This window comes from Rhea pennata, chromosome 13 (assembly GCF_028389875.1).
Source record: "Rhea pennata isolate bPtePen1 chromosome 13, bPtePen1.pri, whole genome shotgun sequence".
NCBI classification, from domain to species: domain Eukaryota; kingdom Metazoa; phylum Chordata; class Aves; order Rheiformes; family Rheidae; genus Rhea; species Rhea pennata.
Window position 1 is genome coordinate 12471326 of NC_084675.1, and position 20169 is coordinate 12491494.

General features: G+C 40.4%; 3 protein-coding genes across 11 annotated transcripts in view; 2 read left to right on the top strand and 1 right to left on the bottom strand.

Annotated features, from left to right (window-relative positions):
• The window catches only part of ANKRD27 (ankyrin repeat domain 27), a 48971-nt gene extending 44343 nt beyond the window's left edge, over window positions 1–4628 (bottom strand). For 8 of the 9 annotated variants that reach the window (XM_062586072.1, XM_062586068.1, XM_062586071.1 and 5 more), the window contains exon 1: window positions 4104–4171. In XM_062586072.1, the coding sequence (XP_062442056.1) occupies window positions 4104–4170 (67 nt within the window). In that variant the 5' untranslated portion in view covers window position 4171. Of the gene's footprint in view, window positions 1–4103; window positions 4172–4571 lie in introns of those variants that run through there. The other variant, XM_062586069.1, reaches the window with a different exon arrangement.
• Window positions 4629–5056: 428 nt separating this feature from the next.
• On the top strand, window positions 5057–10218 carry RGS9BP (regulator of G protein signaling 9 binding protein). The gene has a single exon (XM_062586306.1). It carries the CDS (start codon window positions 5105–5107, stop codon window positions 5816–5818), a length of 714 nt encoding a protein of 237 aa, XP_062442290.1. The 5' UTR covers window positions 5057–5104; the 3' UTR covers window positions 5819–10218.
• A 4512-nt stretch (window positions 10219–14730) lies between these two features.
• Window positions 14731–19572, top strand: NUDT19 (nudix hydrolase 19). The gene is made up of 3 exons (XM_062586437.1): window positions 14731–15456; window positions 16936–17143; window positions 18237–19572. Exons 1-3 carry the CDS (start codon window positions 14755–14757, stop codon window positions 18461–18463), a joined length of 1137 nt encoding a protein of 378 aa, XP_062442421.1. The 5' UTR covers window positions 14731–14754; the 3' UTR covers window positions 18464–19572.
• The last annotated feature ends 597 nt before the right edge of the window (window positions 19573–20169 follow it).

The window sequence follows — 20169 nt, forward strand, 5'->3', positions numbered from 1 at the left end:
TGTGAAGGCTCAAAAGAATGAGAAAAAGCGGAACAGAATTATGGATGAAGCATTATCCATAACTGTAAGATATTTTGTTCAGAGAAGCAGCCAGATATACATTTTTGACACACAAAGCTTGTATGGGTATTTATCGCATCAAACAAGAGGGAGTAATTACTCTCCAGTTCTAAAGGGCTTGAATCTCTTCTGCAGAGATACTTTTTTCTCTTTAAAAACATCTCGTATTAGCAGGAATGGCTGAAAGCTAAGCATATCTTAAAGTGATTTGGTGAACAAGAGACAGGAATTTATCAGTGCAATTTAACTAGTCTCTGTACAAATGAAAAAGCTAGTTAATACTGTTTTACCTAGACTATTATTCCTAATATTTACACTACTTTACACTACTTCAGGGTAAAGGTTACAATCTCGACTTGAGTCCTTAAGTCAGCATTCAACTAAAAAAAAAAAAAAAAAAAAAAAAAAAAAAAAAAAAAAAAACACACTTCTTTCTCAGTCTATCAGTACACAAGAAACTCTCTCCTCTAAGGGACAGATGCTCAGCATCTTACAGAATGTAGCTCTAAGGCATATTCCACTGCACTCTGCTTAACAGGAAGGAATAAAGGAGACAATTTATCCCTTTTAGGCTCAGCTGCAGCTTATATTGCTTTCTATTAAAATGAAGTATGTCAGAATTTCTAACAGCTCTGAGGTCTCAGACTCTGAAGTGGCAAAATTGCATCAGTCAGCTCAAGGCTTCCCAGCAACCTGAGAAAAACTAACTTCTCAATTCAAGAATTTCAATCTGGCTGCAACAGAATGTATTTTGGAAAGGAGGGAGCAGGAGAATTTCAGGAAGATATACACTAATTTTTTCCAACACACACTTACACACACATTTTTTTTTTCCAGTGAAAAGTTAGAGCTGACACTGATCTCCTGGATCTTTTCTGGTCCATCTCTGCTTTCCCCAACCCTACTTCTCTTTCCAGGCGTACAGGCTCTCCCACCACCCAAACAGGCCTCCCAGAGACACTACAGCACCCAGCAGCAACAGCAGAGCACTGTGGAAACTGGAGTTACATCAGTTCTCAGGTAGGTTTTGATTATGAATCCCATTTTGTAAATTCTCAACAAGCAATTATTCTTATAAAGAAATAAGAACATTCATCTTTATTTGAATAACACATTTCCTCTTACTTGTCTTGGAGCTGAGGCCAAAGAACATACAGGCCTGACTCTTAACAATCACCTAGTTTTCTTCTCTGCAGAGAATCAGCATTTTAATGAGGAGCTCATCCCTCAACAGATGAGCTTACTACTTTTATCCAGCCACCTCTACTGATTTGGAGACAAATTTTCTAGTCAGTAGCCGCATATAGCAACAAACAACATTCTTCTCGAGAGAATGAAGATCACATTTCTAAATCTGAATTCTCTCTCTTTTTTTAATATTGAAAAGCTGTTATCCCCCACCAATACTATTGCTGCATGGAGGTATCAGATAGGAGACCCTAAACCATGCACAAGCAAGCAGCAGAACAGACAGCACAGGAATGCCAAGCAGCGAACCAAGTAAACAGTTAAAAGGAACACATTTAGAGGAAAAAATATTAACCACAGAAGGTAGAAAGTTCTCAAAATAGCTTTTCAAATAAGAAAGCTTCCTCCACATATTAGCAAGCTGCTCTTGTATAAGGCCATCTCCTTGGGCTTGCAGAGGTGTCAGGGAAAGTACCTGAAGGTGCAGCTGACAGGGCAGATCCTTTATCAGCAGTCAGGACGTGCACAGGTCGGGGCAGGGGGAGAGGAAAAATCAACACAAACTACAGGGTTGAAACACAAGAATAAAGGATGTTTTACTTAAGCCAATTATTTTGATCCTTTAGTTACTGGCAAGACAGTACCAGAATTCCCCAGCCTACACACTGGTGCTGCAGTGGGTCTGAACACTGCACAGCTGGAGATGTGTCTGAGTAAAGCTTCTTGACTATGGAGTGACAGAATACCACTGCTCACAGCAGATTAATAATATCTGATATAGCAGATATAATGCTGATACCAATTCAGCGCAAGACTAAAGTGCAAGACATTTGAAGCCAGAAATTATGAGCTTTCTTGATTACCTGAGTTCAGATTGCTCTGATATCAGACAACTGGATAGAAATATAATACATTCCTTGTTTATTACTTACATTGATTTTTGTGCATCTCAATATGAAAACTGGCTACCCTCCTGGCTAGCACTTCATTCTAAAAGCTTAAACATCAGATTAAAATATCTGCTTATGAAAAACATGTAGAGTTACACCAGTTCCCTCAGCAGGCGGAGGAGGAAGGTGAGAAACAACTTAATGGGTAAACTGTTCTAACAAGTGAAGTAAATGATTTTAACCACTGCTGGTCTTTTGATACTCCATAATGCGCTACACACAAAGCAGACTTGCATTTACTTAAAATTCTACTTAAGTCTACTGAAATGAGATAGAGGATTTAAACAAGTTCAAGCATGTTCAAGAAGCATCACAGAGTACTTTACAAACATTTTTAAAGGTACCAGTATAGGAAGAATATGCTCTTAATGTCTGTTTTAATTAAGCCTTTCCATAGAAACAGGAAATGCATTTCTCCTCTTACCCATTACACTGCTTCCTCATTCACTTCTAAGGATTTTTAGACTTCATCCTAATACTTTTCCCAGAACAAGGTGACTTCAGCTAGTCAGCATCTTGCTTGAAATTATTATCAAGATTTTGATTTTCAGAACAGCACGCCTATCTGACAAGCTACAACTGAATTTTAAGAATTTCTTCAATCTGCCTGAATAACTGTATACAACCTAACTCAATTTAGAACTAATCTAACGAACAGTCCCTTTCTTCCCACGTGGTACATCTGAAGATGCACTTAGGCATTATCTGATACAGATTATAAATACTGCCACCTTCAGGCTTAGGTCACATGTTCCTAACACAGTAAGGCCCCCCCTTTGCAACTAGTTTTAGAGAAGCATAGTTTCAAAATTGTGATATGCTGCAAAGAATAGTAACTTCAGTGATGTGCAGCAGACTTTAAATGCAGCTACTATATATAAAATGCATAATTTAGTTAGCAATAAGCTTAACTCTCAAGCCACATAAGACTCCAGATTCAAACCAAGCGTAATCCTTTTTCCACCTGACAATGATTAAGCAATTACAAGACCTTGCTTACAAGAAGATCAAAATCATCCCTTGCTTCTTCATTCCTACTAGGAAAACATGCATTATCGATTCACTTCTAGACTAACACAACATACAAACTGGTAGAGAGCTACTCAGTTTTCTCTGTAATAACTTGCCAACCCACTAAAGTTATAAAGCAGCTTCTTCCACGAGTATCAAACTCACAACAGAAGCTGCCTGTGACTTACTAGGGCCAAAGCAAAGCCAGAGCAAAAGAAAGTCACAGATAGATGACTGAACTTCCAAGCCACCAAGATCCAGAAGAAGAAACATTGCTTAGCTCCCTCAAGGTGGGCTGAGCAACAGAGAGCTGCTTTGTCACAAGTCTGCTCCTCAGGGTATCCTACCTTGCTCACAGCTCACCTTTCGCTACCCTGGCAGCATGTTAAAGGAAAGGGTTACTCTTCCCCATCCTAAGTATCCACATCTTCTTCAAGTTACTGCAGCATCAGGAAGCCATTTAGTTACCCATGGAGATATATGTGAAGGCATATGTTACAATAATTAAGTTTTCCAGAAGTTGTCTTTGCTAAAGATACACCATGTGCTACAAAGACAACCCAGCTTAGTCTGCTATGTAGTACTCAAAGTTACCAATCTCACCTGTTTTTCCAGAATACTCCTGCACTCTAGGTTACACACACAAAATACATATTTAGAGTATTCTAGTGTTCAGTGCTGGCCTTCGTAACAGTACTCCAACATAAGGGAAGTCTGCAAAGTATGATTTTGGCTAGTGGGAGACTCTAGTGTTTTCTGCACCCGCATGTACTCGAATCGAGCTAACGGTAGATATCCCCCACTGCAGACCAGCTCTTCCCACTGGCCTTCTTACACAACACGAGCGGAGGTAAAGAAAACGCAAGGCTCTCCCCAAGCGAGCGGCTGAAGTACCGTAGCGCCTTGGCTTGGCCGCGGCACCACGACGCCTGGCAGGAAGCGGAGAGCATTGACTTCGCATAAACAACGTCGGCAGCGGGGTGAGCTGAAGTTCAGCGGCGCGATCAATGTTTCTGTCGCTTTACAGCGCTACAGCGGAGCGGGGGGAGGCAGCTGGGACGGGGCGAGCGGGACCCGCCTGCGCGGCCGGGCGCGCCCGCGGCGCCGCACGAACTTCCTCCGCGGCAAGTTGGCGCCGGGCGCGGAGCAGGCCGCGGGGCGGCGCGGGGCGGCCGCAGGCCCGGCGGCAGCGCCGGCCCCGCGCCGCGGCCCCGCCGGGGGCGCCCCGCCCGCGGCGCAGAGCGGCCCGGAGGCGCCCGGGACCGGCCGCGCTACTCACACCGACAGCAGCGCTCCCCTCCTCCCGGCCTCCCGCGGGGCCGCTCCCCTCCCCCGGCCGCCCCGCGCCTCCCCGAGCCCTACCGGGATCCAGGGCGGGCCCGGCGCGGCGGCGGCGCCGCACGAAGCCAATGGCCGGGCGGCGGCGGGCGGCGAGCGCGAGGGCGGCGGCGGCAGCGGGTCGGCGCCTGCGGGGGCGGAGCCTGCGAGGCCTTATAGGGCCGGGCCGGCCGCGCCCGCGAGGCCGCGGCGCTGCCCGGCGGCGCCATGTGACCCGCGGCGCCCGGCTGGGCCGCCCGCGACGTGGGCGGCGGCTGGCGGCGGCCCGCGCGGGGCCGGGCGCTCCTCGCGAGGGCGGCGGCGCTGAGCGGGGCGCGAGCTGCAGGACGCCCGCTCCGCGCGGCGCGCTGGACGCGGCGGGCGGCGGCGATGCTGCCGGCGCCCCACGCCTCCGCGCAGCGCGCCCGGGCTCCCGCGTGAGAGGGCGCTGAAGCGGGCGCGCCCGGCGGCCACTCGGCCATGCGTGCTGGCTGCGGCGGGCGGCGGCGGCTCCGCGCGCCCGGCAGCGGCTGAGCGGCGGCGGCGCGGCGGGGCCGCGGCCCCGCAGCCCCGGCACCATGGTGAAGGAGGAGTGCAAAGCGCTGCTGGACGCGCTCAACAGGGTGACCGCCTGCTACCGGCACATGGTGCTCACCATCGGCGGCACCTCGGACTCGCAGAACCTGCGCGAGGAGCTCAAGAAGACGCGGCAGAAAGCGCAGGAGCTGGCGGTGGCCAACCGGAACAAGCTGACCACGGTGCTGAAGGACAAAAGCGTGAGTAAGGAGGACAAAGCCGAGTTCGAGAGGCTCTGGGTGATTTTCTCCACGTGCCTAGAAATCCTGGAGATCGATATGAGGAGAGCCCTGGAGCTGGGCCATGAGTTCCCACTAAACGTCCCCAAGAAGCACCTGATCCAGACGGGCATGAGTGGGGGAACCTCTGGCGTGGCTGCCAGGGCGATGAGCATCCAGAACATGAAGTACGAGGCCGAGCACAATATAGACATTGTGGATTTGAAGGATCTGGAAAACGAAATCAACCAGGTAGGAGAGATGATGTACGAGATGGAAATGAAGGTTAATGTCCCGCAGTGGACGGTAGAGGCTAAGCAAGACCCTGGGGCTGAACTAAAATCCACCATGAGTGTGGGCGCTTCTTCTATTGGCATGATCTCTGTGGAGGAGAATAAATCCTTCTGCGATATCAGCAAAGTTCTAGCTGGAATTATTTTCTCCGCTGTGCTCATTATCGCTATCGTCCTGGCAGTGTGTGTGGTAAAACTCTCGTAGGCCGGCGTGGGCTCTGACACGAGCCATCTCTCTCAAGTCTGTCTCGAGTGTTTCATGCCTCACGATTAATTTTGAAATGGGTCACTTGGATGAGCTGAGAATTCAAACCTAGCACTTGAAAAACAAAACAAAACAAAACTTCTGTCTCTCAAAATCCTAAATGCACCATTTGTTTCTTCTTGTATCTTAAAGAAAAAAGATACAAATCAGACTGCAAAATAGGATGTGTTCATTTGATGGACTTGTAATGGTTAACTATGAAGTATCAGGGTATTATCACTACTGGCTATAACAGGGATTTGTCTGCTATTAATAGAGCACTCTTCTCAGAAGCCTGTGTTTTTTGTTCTTGAATAGGCTCTGATGTTTGCTGCTGGTCATTGTTTACAGTATTTGAGAGCAGCACAAATTTGGAGGCTAACACAGGTGTTTTGCTTGACAAAGTGAGCAGAATGTCTGGAGATTTTTTTCATCAAAAACACAAGATACTATAGAGGAGGGGAAGGAAGAAAACCCCAATAAAAGAATGTGAAATAGTGGCTGGGCAGAGGGTGGTGTGGAGGAGGATGGAGAAAACAGAACAAGCAATGTTTGATACAAAATACTGTTTGTAGATTTGGACGGGATTGTACAGAACCCAGCTGCATGGGTTGGCACAGCATACGCTAATGACTAATGACTTTCCAGATCCAGAGAGAAAAAATGAGGAGTTGTTTATTCAGAAAAATACTAACAAGCCTCATGTTTCTCTTCCATATTTACTATGATTTTATCTTCCTCTGCAGAGATGCTAATTCTTACCACTAGTTCAAATTATTCTTTCTGTAGAAGCAGTTTGAACTTCACAATTAACTCTGAAACTAGAAGTAATGAATCTACCCATGGCAGAAGCAGACCTTTCAAAACATCCAAAAACATCTCTCTCATGTTGGCAGACAGAGTTTTACATATGTTCAGTCACCTTTCTGCAAGCTCCTGAATTATTCACAGAAAAAAAATGAAAAAAAAAACAGAAAAAAAGAAAGTATCTCAGTTTTGTCTGATTAATCATTTGAGGAAGAGGAAGCCTGGAGGACTGGACCCACTACTGGTCCAATTAATCTGATACACTGCAGGGTGTATATACAGAGGGAGGTAAATGCAAGAACAGCATAGAATAGAACTTTGACAGTTTTATGGGGAAGCATTAGAAATGTTTAAATGTAAAAGTGTGGGAACTGACACTAACTTTATAATGTCTTCTTTAAGGACCTATGTTATGTTTTGTGTTATGTAATTTATGGAAATTTGTTCTGTTTAAGTGAATACACATTACCCATTCAAGAATAGGTACATATATTCTGTACATATTTTATAGTGCCATAGACATACGGGGCACTCTGCAGACAAATATAAAGACCTTGTAATACATTTTTTTAATAGGTAGTTATTCTAGTGCACTAATTATTACGGACAAATTATTAAAAAGTCAAATGTATCTGGTGAAGTTACTAGTTCATGCTTGTTAAACAAATCATGTTGACAGCATTCTTGAAGAGCTAATTTTTTTGAGTTGGGAACTAAGCATAATTTGAAAAACTGCAGCAAACATCTTTCTTTAAAGCTGAAGAGAACTGGGTTTGGGGGGAAAAGGTGTATGTCACATTTGAATCTGGTCACTTGTAGGTGGGAAAAAATAATGTAAACAGGAGGCTGGAATTTATGTTTGTAGAATACCATTACTAGGAAGGAAAATGTGAGTTTTGCACATCAATTCAGTCTAGGCTCCATTCTTATGGGGATTTACAGTGTAATAAAACTTCACACTCCTTTCTCTTCTATCATTCTATAGGATGTGTTTAGTATGTAGTGAATCTAGATTCTTAGAGATCACAAACAGCACTCTTAAAAGTCAAGTCTGTATTTACTGGCACTGTTTCAATCTGTCCAGACAAAGACATGGTGAAATTGCTGTGTATTGATTTTTTTTTTTAAAGTGTGAAGATCTCCTTCACAATTGTATCAAGTAAACATATTTATGGAAAATACAGCAAAAGCTGTGGGGATAATATACAGCTTTGGATTGCTACTACCAGTCACTAAGGATTCATGGGTATTTTCACTGCCTCCACTCCGCTATTACTTAGTTCACGTGAAGATAGATGAGAAGTTGGACTCTATTCTGTGCTTCTTGAACAATCCACATTCCTTCTAAGATAGGATGATTTAACCAAATGTTCTGAAAATGCAAGTAATGAAAGTCTGGCTCTGTGTGGGTAAGTAAATGGTAGTACCTATTATTTTGTGTCTTGAAATACTGAAGTTAGCTGTATTAGAAGAATTATTAAGAATAGGTAATCTCATCTTCAAAAGGAAGCCTCTGTGAGTTGATGAGCTGTAAATTTTCAGTCCATTCATTGTTTGGATTTTGAATAATACAGGACCCCAGGACTTCATGTAAGTAGCCTATAATTATTTAAGTCTTATTTCATTATGAGTATGCATACAAAATAGTATTTAAAGGACAGGACCTTGGAAAAAAAACATTTTCAAATCTTCAGACAAAGAATACTGCAAATAAGTTCATTATTAATTTGTCCCTAAAAATGTGAACTCTCTTATATCTAGGTTATATGAAATTAAAAGATTAAGTAAAACTCTAACAGAGGATTGGCACCATCATGGATAATGTTCCTGCCATTAATCTCCTAAAAAAAACCCCACTCGATACAAATGTACACTCAGTGTGACAGAGGTCAGACACAACAGTACACATATTCAAAATAACATGAAACCACCATTTCGCAGAAGTAATTTCCCCTGAATTGATTTTATTACACTACAGTGACAACTTCCTTCTAAAGCACTTTTTTTCCCTGAAATAAATAATTGCTAACTACAATTCACAGCTGCATTTTGGCCTTCACAGGGCAAGACGCTCTTTCCACTAAATAATGTTAGTGCTTGAAATGGGAGCAGAAACTGTCCTTAACTATTCAATTATTATTGTTAGACAGCTTTGAATCATCTCAGAGTGTTCTACTATAAAGAATACCAAGAGAATGCAGCCTCCCAAATGAGAAGGATTAAATATCTTTATCAATTTAACCATGAAAATATTTGAATTAGCAATGAAACTGTATGTGAAAGAAACTGATGCTTCTTTTATATTAAGACATAAATAAATGTGCTAGATTTGCAGCCTTAGGTCTTTTCCTCATTGGAATGCAACAGAAGAGAAATTGGAAGAACTATTTTTGTAAGTGAAAAATGTAAAGTCAAACATCAAAATACTGAGTATTTAAATAGTATGATAAAAATACAAATACTCTGATGCTGATCAGTGACTGAGAATGTTACTGTGTTTTCAGTGCAACAGAAGATCCTCATTGCTTAATTTCAATCTTGTTCTGCTTCAATTCTTTTGTCTTTATTCATAACATATATACATTTTAGTGCAAATTTGTTATATACTAAAATTTTATCACTGACTTAAATTACATTGTTTTTTGTCAGAACAGGTGTGGTATTTTCTACACTTAGTATAAAGCTTGTTACTGCCACTGTTTGTTTATCTTAAAATAAAGTATGTTCATATAACTTATTGGATGGATTGCAGCAGTAATTAAAACCAAACAAAAATTAATATTAATATTGCTTGTCAAAGAGTTCCTTTAAATGAGAAGTTCCTATTTCAACCAAAGTAATTGAACTGATATACTAAGCCCTCAAATTAAAACTTTCTTTAAATAAACATGCCCCTCTCAAACCACCAAACTTGAATAGAGTGATGTATCTTAATTTATACTACAAGGAAATCAGTGGTCTTGACAAATCAAGAAATCTTTGCCTTAAGAAACAGCTACCAATAGGATTCAGGATAACGTATGATGTTGCCTTCCGCACTGCTTGTTCAGTACTGTTGCTTGGGTAAAAGTGGCTCTCTGGCTTGGGAGATTGAAAACTAGAGAAGACTAACATACTGGATTCTTACTGCATCCAAACTCTGCACTCTTTCATCCAGCAAAGCTTGCATTCACTGCAACTAAAGATGTAAACAACTTAAGGACTATGAAATTTGGTCCTGTGGTATTGGTAGCAACAGCTATCAATAGTGGTATCAAACTATCAAACTGTTTTTGTTAAATGCAGCAATCTGAAATTTTATTATGGGATTCACAGTCTGTAAGCATAAATTTGTAGACTTTTTTAATTTACTAACAAAATGAACACAGAACTATAATTAAAATGACTCTCCTCATGTTGTAAATTGAATGTAACATGAAACTCATAGCATTATGAATATAAAAGTTTCAAAAGTCTTCATGTAAATATGAAAAGTGTTTTTTATGTGAATGCAGTTACTGAAAAATGAGTAAATTGGCTGATGTCATTAACTCTGGATTAAAAGTTAAACAAGTGCTTATTGTTTGTGGTCTGAAAGGATTGGTTATAGGCTTTTTTTCCTCAAATACGGTGTGTTTTGTTTATATACATTTTCCAGAAAAAAGAAAATAAAAACTAAGTGTTAATGGAACTCCTAGTCAACATATTTACCCTTCACAGATTTTCATTATGTAAAAAGTCATTCAGAAAGACCAGCGGATTATGGATCTCTAAGTGCTTTCTCTCAATACGATTATGTAAGTCTTTTAATGCGGGAAGAGAACTGGACAAAATCGTAGTCTACACGTGAGCAGCATTTGCTATGGTAAGCATACAGTAAAAGTGGAATTAGAAAAGAATGTCCAAAAATATCTGTGTTGAGGGACGGACAGGAAAAGCAAAGCAGATGTATGCAAATATGCCTTAATCTTATGTTAGCAAAGTATGTTTTTTATTAAATATAGTACACCAGCATCGGAATGTTAAGCTATGGCTTGTCTGTAAGGAGGTAGTGTCTTATATCCAGTATGACAAAGGATACAGCATTTGTGAAACTGTCGACCCATTCTCTGATTAACTCAGCACAGAACTGAGAGTAAAAATATTCTGACTTGTCACAAGTTGATGTCAATGTTATTTGAAAGACAACCCTTTCCTCTCTGTTTCACAGCACAAGAGACTTTTGTTGGAAGGAGGTGGTCCCAGAAGGCTGGATTCTGTCATCTATTCTGACACTTTGTTTCTGCAGTATTGTGAAGCAGCTGGAAATGAAGCTTAATCAGTTACCACTCATTAAACCTTTGGAAAGGTGAAAAGTCACGTGGCATCTAACTGACGTAAACGTTCTTCACCTTCTTATAATGCCAAGCACAAACAGCATTTCATGCTGGAAGTAATGTGACTAGAAGCCACGTGGGCAACTACATGTCTATAGGGTAAAGAGACTACTTAGTAATTATATTCATTGTTCCGTTCAAGGCTCACAGCCCAGAATTTGGCTAGAATATCTACTATAGTTCTATTTTATGTCATGAATCCACCTCTGGAGCCACCACAGTATCAAGTCTTTTTTATTTATATATTTATTTATTTATTACTAAACTTCATGTTTTCTTGGATTTATACTATTGCTATATGACATTATCTACCATATAATTAGTAACATTTCCATCAAACTAAACAACCCAATAAATTTTCTAAAGGCTACCTCTAATTCAAATGCATAGAAAAAGGAGTCTCAATCATAGTAGAAATATATAAACTGTGCCTTTTACCTCATTTGTATTTGTTTTAGTCAGTTTTCCACTATGATTTAAAATTATCAGTCAAATCTGTGATCTGTTAAGTCTGTCACTTGCACACAGATATGCAAAGAATACATATATTCTGATTTACGTGTTGGGAGTAAAGAATTTTATAGGATAAAATATGAATTTAAGAAACAGGAATTTCTTTATAAAAGTAGCAAACATTAGGTCATACAGCTATATTATGGAAAAAATAATTCAAAAATTCAAATGCAATTCCTTTGTATGATCTTGAAGTAGCCATAGAGAGATAGCATAATCTTTTGGGAGAAAAAAAGAGAAAGAGAACACAAAATAAAATATTTAAGTATCTATACCATACAAAATGCCTGAGGACTAAACCCACAAAATGTGACTCTCTTACCAACTGACAACTTATGCATGTGTAACTATATGTTTATATGTGTGTGTACATATATATGTATATATACACATACATAAGAGAGAGAGAGCTAGACTGACATTTGCTTTCTGGGTCCTAAAAGAAACAATATGAATCTTTATTCATACAAGCCATTGCTCAGCTTAGTGAGAAATTATACGTGTAAAGATTAGTCATGTAATTAAAGGCTGCAGAATTAGAACCATAATTTCAGTTTTCATGAAAGCTGTAATCCATTATGCGCCTGTTGGAAGCAGAACGTTTCCAGTGTTTTTAATGCTATCTGTAACCTAGTTTCCTGATCTGCTTTGATCTGTCGGAATATTATTTTATATGAAGGTAGCTATAAATTCGTTTCATTTTTGGCCAGTCTCCATAATGATGCTCTAATTAAAACCCTGAATTTTCTAGATTTGACTTTTACTCACATTTTGGAAACACTACTTGGTAGAATATACAATTAATAATCTATTTACTTTTTTGTATTTCAGTACCTTTGGCTATTCATTGTATGACATGAACTAACCAATCTAAAAGCTTTAAAATCTGCTGTTTTGAAATAAGCCAGTTTAAGAAGTAGTAAACATGCTCATTAAACTCTTCCTTTTTGATACTTAATACTTTTGGTTAGAACATTTTGTTAGTTGGCACTGTATCTGCATGGAGATGGAAACTTTTACCAAGTATGAATAAATTAAACCAAGAACTGACCTACTGTAATTGTATGCAACTCACAGGAAATTATTTAAGCCAAATTAAATTGTGAAATAGTGGTGGATTTTGTTTTTCATCTAAAATTAATTACTGCAGTGGTGTGATTTGCACTCATCTGTAATTCAGCAGACACACAAAATAACTTACGCAATGATGTAACATAAATGAATTAAGTGGTTCAATTGCTCAGTATTCTAGACATGGAAAAATAGAAAGCTAATTTTACAATCATTTCTGTATCTCTAGTGACCTGAATCTTTTTTCTTTAAAGGAATCAATGCTTTTCATTCTTCAGAAGTCTCATAAACAGTAATTGGAGAGAAAAGCATTGAAGTAATCTTTACATTGCTGAAATATGATCCCGCAAAGAATCATTATCAGTGTAATCAGTGTTTCATTTGATACTACTTTTGCATAGCTTCAGAATGCTTTATTTTTCAGTACAGCACTGTCTGTTTTTCAAAACAACTAACTGAAATACAAAAAGTATTCAGGGTCCATTGAATTGAGGCTATTGTATGTTCTGGCATACAAGCTGCATGAAAGACTATTTGAATTCTTAATTTTTAGCAAAAGCACTTTAAAAAAATCATTTATATCTAGAGGGAGATCTGACTCTCCAGGCTTCTCTTTTATTTCTTACTGAGTGTCAGGAATAGTTACAAATACCTCTAACTTTTGCTATGGGGAGACTTTTCTCCAAGTTAGTCTCTTGTATTCCCTGTCATGTTGCTGACCCTTGAGTTAGGAAGGCTACTATTGGTATGAGAAAAAGATGTCTTCCTTACCCTGGGATGGTCTGGAAAAAGGTAGGAACTGGAGTGCAGAATAATCTCTCTGCTGTATTTGATCCCAAAGGACTGCTTCAAATGCTGAGAACAGCCGTAAGCAAGCCGTATAACCAACCACGTAACTACTTCTCTAGCCACAGGCTCTGTATATTGTTGAGGGTGCAACACACACTAAAGCCACACACTGAAGTTTCCCCTCATGCAACAATGTCTGTGAAGCTAGATCTGCCAAATTTAGGACCACCATACACCAATGAAGGAATTTTTTTCCAGAATATTCTTGCCTAACATACTAGCATTTGCAAGACTTCAGACTGCTTTGTGCAAAAAATAAGCTGCAGACCAAGTTTAGAAACTTCTTTTAAGATGACAACATAATCTGCACCACTGTCTATTATCAGATTTTCTTAAGGGATGTTATAATGTTCCAGGGATATCATACATTGCATTTTTGCTGTAGCAAGAGTTTCCTGTATGTACAGTTGATTTGAAAATGATGGCGTTCATTATCTGTACATGAGTACTTCCTACTTAAAATACCAAAACTTAAAATGGCAAACCTTTACCTTTACCTTAAACCAGCAATACAAGGATTCTGAATAGGTGGAGATTCTGTATGACACACGCCAGTAACACTGTTAAAACACATATAATATCTGCATATACGTGTTCACAGACACCTCATTCTCAAATACTAATCTAAATATCTTTTTACAGGTAAGTACTTTTTACAGATAAAGTACTTTAAATAAGTACTTTATTTAAGCTCTCAAAGAATGTCTATTGTTTGACTAAGGTGAAGTAATTTATATAAAAATTAAGCCCAGATTTGAACTGATTTTAAATAAGCAAGAAATCTCTGCTAAAATAATTAACTGTAGTCCTTAGTATTTTACTAATAGATTCTCTCTGCTTGGTATGCATGTAGACATACTAAAGGTCTAAGGGATCTGTATCTAAGGTTCGGATATGCTAAGGATTGCTGTGTGTCTGGCAAGAGGATAAGTTATTTCCCTGTAAAAATTCTTCTGCTTAACATTTAATTGTACTTTTCACATTACATAGTAGGAGAAGGTATATGACTTTTCTTACTAGATGACTACTTTTTTGAGATTTATCTCAGCGGCTGGATGGGCATTAAAAATTCCTCCACCCTCGGCATTCAGCCAAGCTCTGCCCCCGAGGGCACCGCTTGCCCGATTAAGGTGACGCCGGGCCGGGCCCGGCCGGGGCGCGGCTCGCTCCCGATTCGCCGCGCGGCGCCAGGCGCCCGCCCCGGCCGGGCCCCGCCGCCGCCGCCCGCCGCTGCACTGGCTCCTCCGGGAGCGCAGGCGGCGGTAGCGCCCGCGGCGCCATCGCGCCCGCCGGCTCCGCAAGATGAGCTCGCGGCTGCGGCACTGGAGGGAAGCGGCGACGCTGCTGCTGGCGGCGGGCGCGCCGGCACGGCCGCCGCGCTCCTCGCTCGGCCCCTGTGACTACGAGCTGCTGCTGCTGCAGCGGAGCTCCCGCAGCGGCTTCCTGCCCAGCGCGCACGTCTTCCCGGGAGGCCTGGTGGAGGCGGCGGATTTCTCGGCTGAGTGGCTGGGGCTGCTGCCCGCCGCGCCGCACTGTGGGCTGGGCCTCGTGAAGCCGCCGCCTCCGGGCGGCAGCCGGGCGCCGCTCTTCGCCAGCCTCCGGGAGCGGCTGGGCTCGCCGCTGCCGGGGGAAGTCGCCTTCCGCATCTGCGCCATCAGGGAGACCTTCGAGGAGGCCGGGGTGCTGCTGGTGGTGCCGGGGCGCGGGCCGGCGGCGGGGCGCGGGCCGGCGCGGCCGCTGCGCGGGGAGCGCCTGCCGCCCGCCGCGGAGCTGGGCCGCTGGCGGCGCCGCGTGCAGGAGGACCCGGCCTGCTTCCTGCAGCTCTGCCGCCACCTGGGCTGCGTCCCCAACATCTGGGCGCTGCAGGAATGGAGCAACTGGCTCACCCCCGTCGGCAGGGCTGGCCGCGGCGGCCGGCGCTACGACACTGCCTTCTACCTGTGCTGCCTGGAGGCGCGGCCGCCGTGCACCTCGCAGGACGACCGGGAGGTGACAGCCTTCCAGGTGGGAGCGCCTGCCGCTGTCCGAGCGGCAGCAAGCAGCGGGCGAATTCCTTCTGCCCCACGCAGCCCCCCTGTTCACCCTCCTTCTCCCACTTGCACGGCAGGTGACAAGGCGATCAAAGAGCTACCCAGAGCTCTGGACGTGCAAATAACTCTCCCTTTACGTGGGAGCAATGGGAATGAGCGCGCCTCTTCCTGATAGTCCTGCCCTTGCGTACATTTCTGTTTATAGTCAATATTTAATCAAATGTGCTGCTGGAATATCTGGTAGAAGAGGATGAGTTTTTGGAAGGTTATGGCACAGAAAGCTTTATGCTGGAGGACCTGTTCGGCCTCCATACCGTTTACACCTTGAATTACGCTGTTTGGAAGGTGGACGACTTTTCTGGAAGACTCCTGCACGCTCAGTTCATGAGGTATCAATGGGGCACTGCTGTTAACTGCCCTCTAACATTCAGTATGCTTGGAAATGCTCTGTGGTATGTCCTGAGTCTTTTGGGGCTGCCAGAGTAGCTAATAATTTTGATCTCTTGTAGGGTTAGGTGGAATATTTTACCTAATATGATTAAGCTATATTGATTTTTGATATCTTTAGTCAGAAAGGGTAAAACAGAGTAAGGACTGGTGGATCTTTTTAAAAACAATTCAGTCAGATGCATCAGACTCTTTAAACAAACCTTTTTTTAAGCTTCTGAAAAGAATTTGAAAGCAAGCTAAAAGTTGGTGACAAACCAAGCAGTTCTGTAAAATTTTACCTAATGTTTTGGGTATCATTAATGTTTCTGTACTTTATTTAACTGATCTTGCTTACAGAAATTTAAAAGCACTTGATATCTTACCTTCAAAGTGCTTGTGCTTGTTAATAGTTTTTTATTTGTTAATATTGGCAAAATCTACTGTACATGTTTATTCACCTGTTTTACGTTATCCAGGTCGTCATATGAGATGAGATCAAGATTAGGAATAGTTTACACACCTAGAAGAACTCCATGTTTATTAAATAGGATAAGTAGAATATTTTAGGTCTGCTCTGAAAACAATGTATATAGGAAGCAGCTGTTTAGAGATAATCTTCAATTAATTGTTGAAGCATTGGTAGCAACCTCTGTTCACTGAGTTCTCACTGAGGTTTTGGTTTTCTGTTTTTTTTTCAGTAGACTTTTAGTCAAGTTCTTAAAACTAGATTGAATTTTAGGTTCCAAAGGTGGCATGCCATGTAAAATGAAGGATTATTTATAGGAATGTAACAGATTTTTTTTTAATTACATTTTCAAGCTTTTTGATTTTTTTTTTTTTTTTTTTTTTTGCTTTTATTTTGGCATAGATTATACGTGGCTTTTATTGCATTCAGAAAAGTTAGATTGCTTCATATTCTTATTCTGTGAAGGCTTCCTTGCTAGTGCTACGGACTTTAAAGTTACTGATACTTTCAGTATTTGCTGATGAAATTATTATTTCAAATTTTTTTCCCCTCTTACAGTGGTCATCACCTGCAGAAGCCATTGAACGCTTTAAATCTCAGGAAATATGGCTTGCTCCTCCTCAGTTCTATGAATTGTGTAGGTTGTGCAACTTTTCCTCACTTCATGAGCTACATCAGTTCAGCTGTGAACGCGCTCTAGAAGGATGTGAACGTTGGATGTCAGTGACTTTAACTGCTTCAGATGGCTACATTCAGCTATTACCAGGTAAGAAACTAAGTGAAAGTTCATAAATATATTAAAAGCTGGGGTTTATACCACATGGCATAAATCATACTATAAGTGGGAAGAAAAATATTCTTAGAAGTCAAGTTATTCCTGCTGTTTGTCTTTCTTTTCCGATACAGATCATGTTGGCCACTGTCAGAGACAAGCTGCTGGACCATATGGAAAGCATAGTTATTTCTGCACTTAATCATAATCTCATTAAACTTCAGCTATCATATGGTTGCCATTAATACCTTAAGTTATGAAGAAACTTTGTCATTTCAAGTTACTTCCATTTTTTTATCTGCACAATATCAGAGTTCTTCCTATTTGGGCCTTTTTAATGAGAATTCTCATTGATTTCAGTTGTCCACTTGACTTTGAAAGATCAAGCAGATAAGCATAGGTGCAGCATCAGTTTTCAGAATTGTAGCGATGATATAATGATCTAAAGACTCATTCTTCTTTTTCCCCTTTCCTCTTACTTACGTCCTTCATTTCATGAATGGTATACATTTTTGTTCTTGTCTTAATAATTAAAGTCCCTGTTCCTTCTCCCAATTAGTTTTCTTTTTGCTTTCTCCTGTTCTCTTTTTTTTATTGTTACAATTATCTCTAAAATTTCTGTGTTGTACTATTACATTGGCTCTCATGTAGAGTCACATACATTTATATGGCAAAACACATTCTTTTCTTCAACAAAAGAGTGAAGTAATAGTTTCTATTCTTAGTCCTACTGTAGGTTACCCTCACCTATCTGGAAAAATCTTTCTCTTGTTTTCCCCTGTAACATAAATTCCTATCTCATAAGACAGTGATTAAGGCATGTTAGTGAGAGCACTGGGAACATTTATTACAACACCTAAAATGTACCCTGTTGTGTCACCAACAGATACTTTACACAGACAGATACTGTGGCCATATTGTTAAATACGGAAAAGTATGGAGGCAATACACATTTATATTGTGAAATCTATTCCCACTGAGTTTCATGTCCTGATAAAAGTTTTAAAACTTGCTAGTATTGTTCAGTCAAAAGGCTGAAAAATAAGATGGGCAATGTATAACTAAAACTTTGTTTTTATTTTCACAGGAGATGAGTTATATCCAGAAGATCCAGATTATACAGGGGAAAAGAAAATGACCTTGTCAACAGATAAGAAGATTGAAGATCTAATGAAAGAAGGCAGTATATTTCACAGGATAGTAATAAAAAACATCAATGATCTTTCTGTTTATGTTAATATTCAAGCAAAATATAAACATATGAACCCAATGATGATAAAATCTAGTAATTCAGATTACAATAGCAGATTATAGCATGCATTTGGTTTAAAATTAAATATATTTAATTACATTTGTATTCATTGTTAGTGTTTCTTTTAGTCAGAGACTAAAATAATTTACTGCCCTGCCAAAGCATTCCATTTGGATATAGGTTTGAGATTTATGTATATCTGATTCTCTGAAACTGCACAGTTATGCCAGTTATGATATACATGTGACTACTGAAAATTCGACACAACCATCAACTTCATTATATGATTAAAATTAACAGTAATTAGATGGTAATCATACTGAACCATTACCACCTTATTCTACTTACATACTGATAGTGGAATATGTGGAATATGATGTAACCGTGGTCCTTTGGATCACACTGGTTCTTTTCTCACTGAAAATTAAGTGAACATATGTTCAGAATAAATATGTTTTGAATTCAAGAATTATTTTACTATGTTTCCCAGACTTATCAGTTGAACAAGTGTAATGTGTTCATTCCATTTTTGTTGAAGTCTTCCAGTCTAATCTCTCTTTCATTTTGGGGAAAGCCCATGCATATGTTTATATGTAAACTTTGCTAAAATTTACTGATTGTCTTCTAATTTTGATTTTAAACTTAATGTTTATATTTGATACACCCAAATTGTTTCTATTAATGGTAGTGATGCAAAACTTTTACCTTTTGAAATTTGTAATTTGGACATAATCTAAATCAGCTATCAGATTGAGTGCAACCATTCTCTATTGTTATCACACTTACTTTAAAAGATATTGACAATTTTAAAATAGAAAAAATAAATTGTTCAGCTCTGAAAAAGATAGAAAGAACTTCCGAGTTAGTTACAAAGCAGCATGTGGGATGTTGAAATGTGTAAGCAGATGTTTCCAAGATACTATTTTCTTAAATGCATCTTTGTTATGAGATTTGAAGACTTCATAGGAAGCATTGCTGCTTGCTGGTGCCAGGATTTTTGGTCTGTTTTGTTTCTTCAGTGTTACAAGTGGAGTAAGTGGGGTGGTGATGTGAGATCTCTTCCATGGGGAAGAAGAATCAATGATGACTTTTATTAGCCAGTAGAGCTAAGCAGAAAGCTTTGTGTTCTGTATTTCAATTAAAATAAAACTTCTACAATATTTTCATTAAATTGAGTCTGTTTGCAGCATTCATTTCAATTATCTTTCTCTTTTATCTGAAAATGCTCAGACTGTTTTTGGTCTTGCAGACCCCATTGAAATGTTTATACCTCTGGTAAATATTCCTGATTCATTGTAACAGTGTATTATGATTATAATCTCATTCAGAATATTCTAATTCTTTTGGACATGAAGGAGACAGCAAAATGAGTAAAACAGAGCAGAGGAAGCAAAGAAAGCGCCCTCTATTAATGTCTTGCATGATTTTAGTTTCTAGAGCTTCACACTGGCCACTGTAGAACCAGAAAGATGAAAAGGAAGGGCATGTTAACAATTGTGTTTGTGAGGTCTGTGGTAACAAACATTTTGGCTTCAACATGATCTTTAAATTATTATAAATGAACAAAAAGTCATCAGAGTCATTTCTAGGCTGTTCTACAAGTTACATTGAAAAGATACACAAATCTTAAAAAAAAAAAAAAAAAAAAAAAGATACAGCAGCAATAAAGAACTGGTTGGGCTCTGGTTTTGCACTTTCTGTGTAGAATGAAAGACTCCTCTTTGAGCTGGTGATGCAGTAAATGGATGCTATTCTGTCAGTCTGGGAA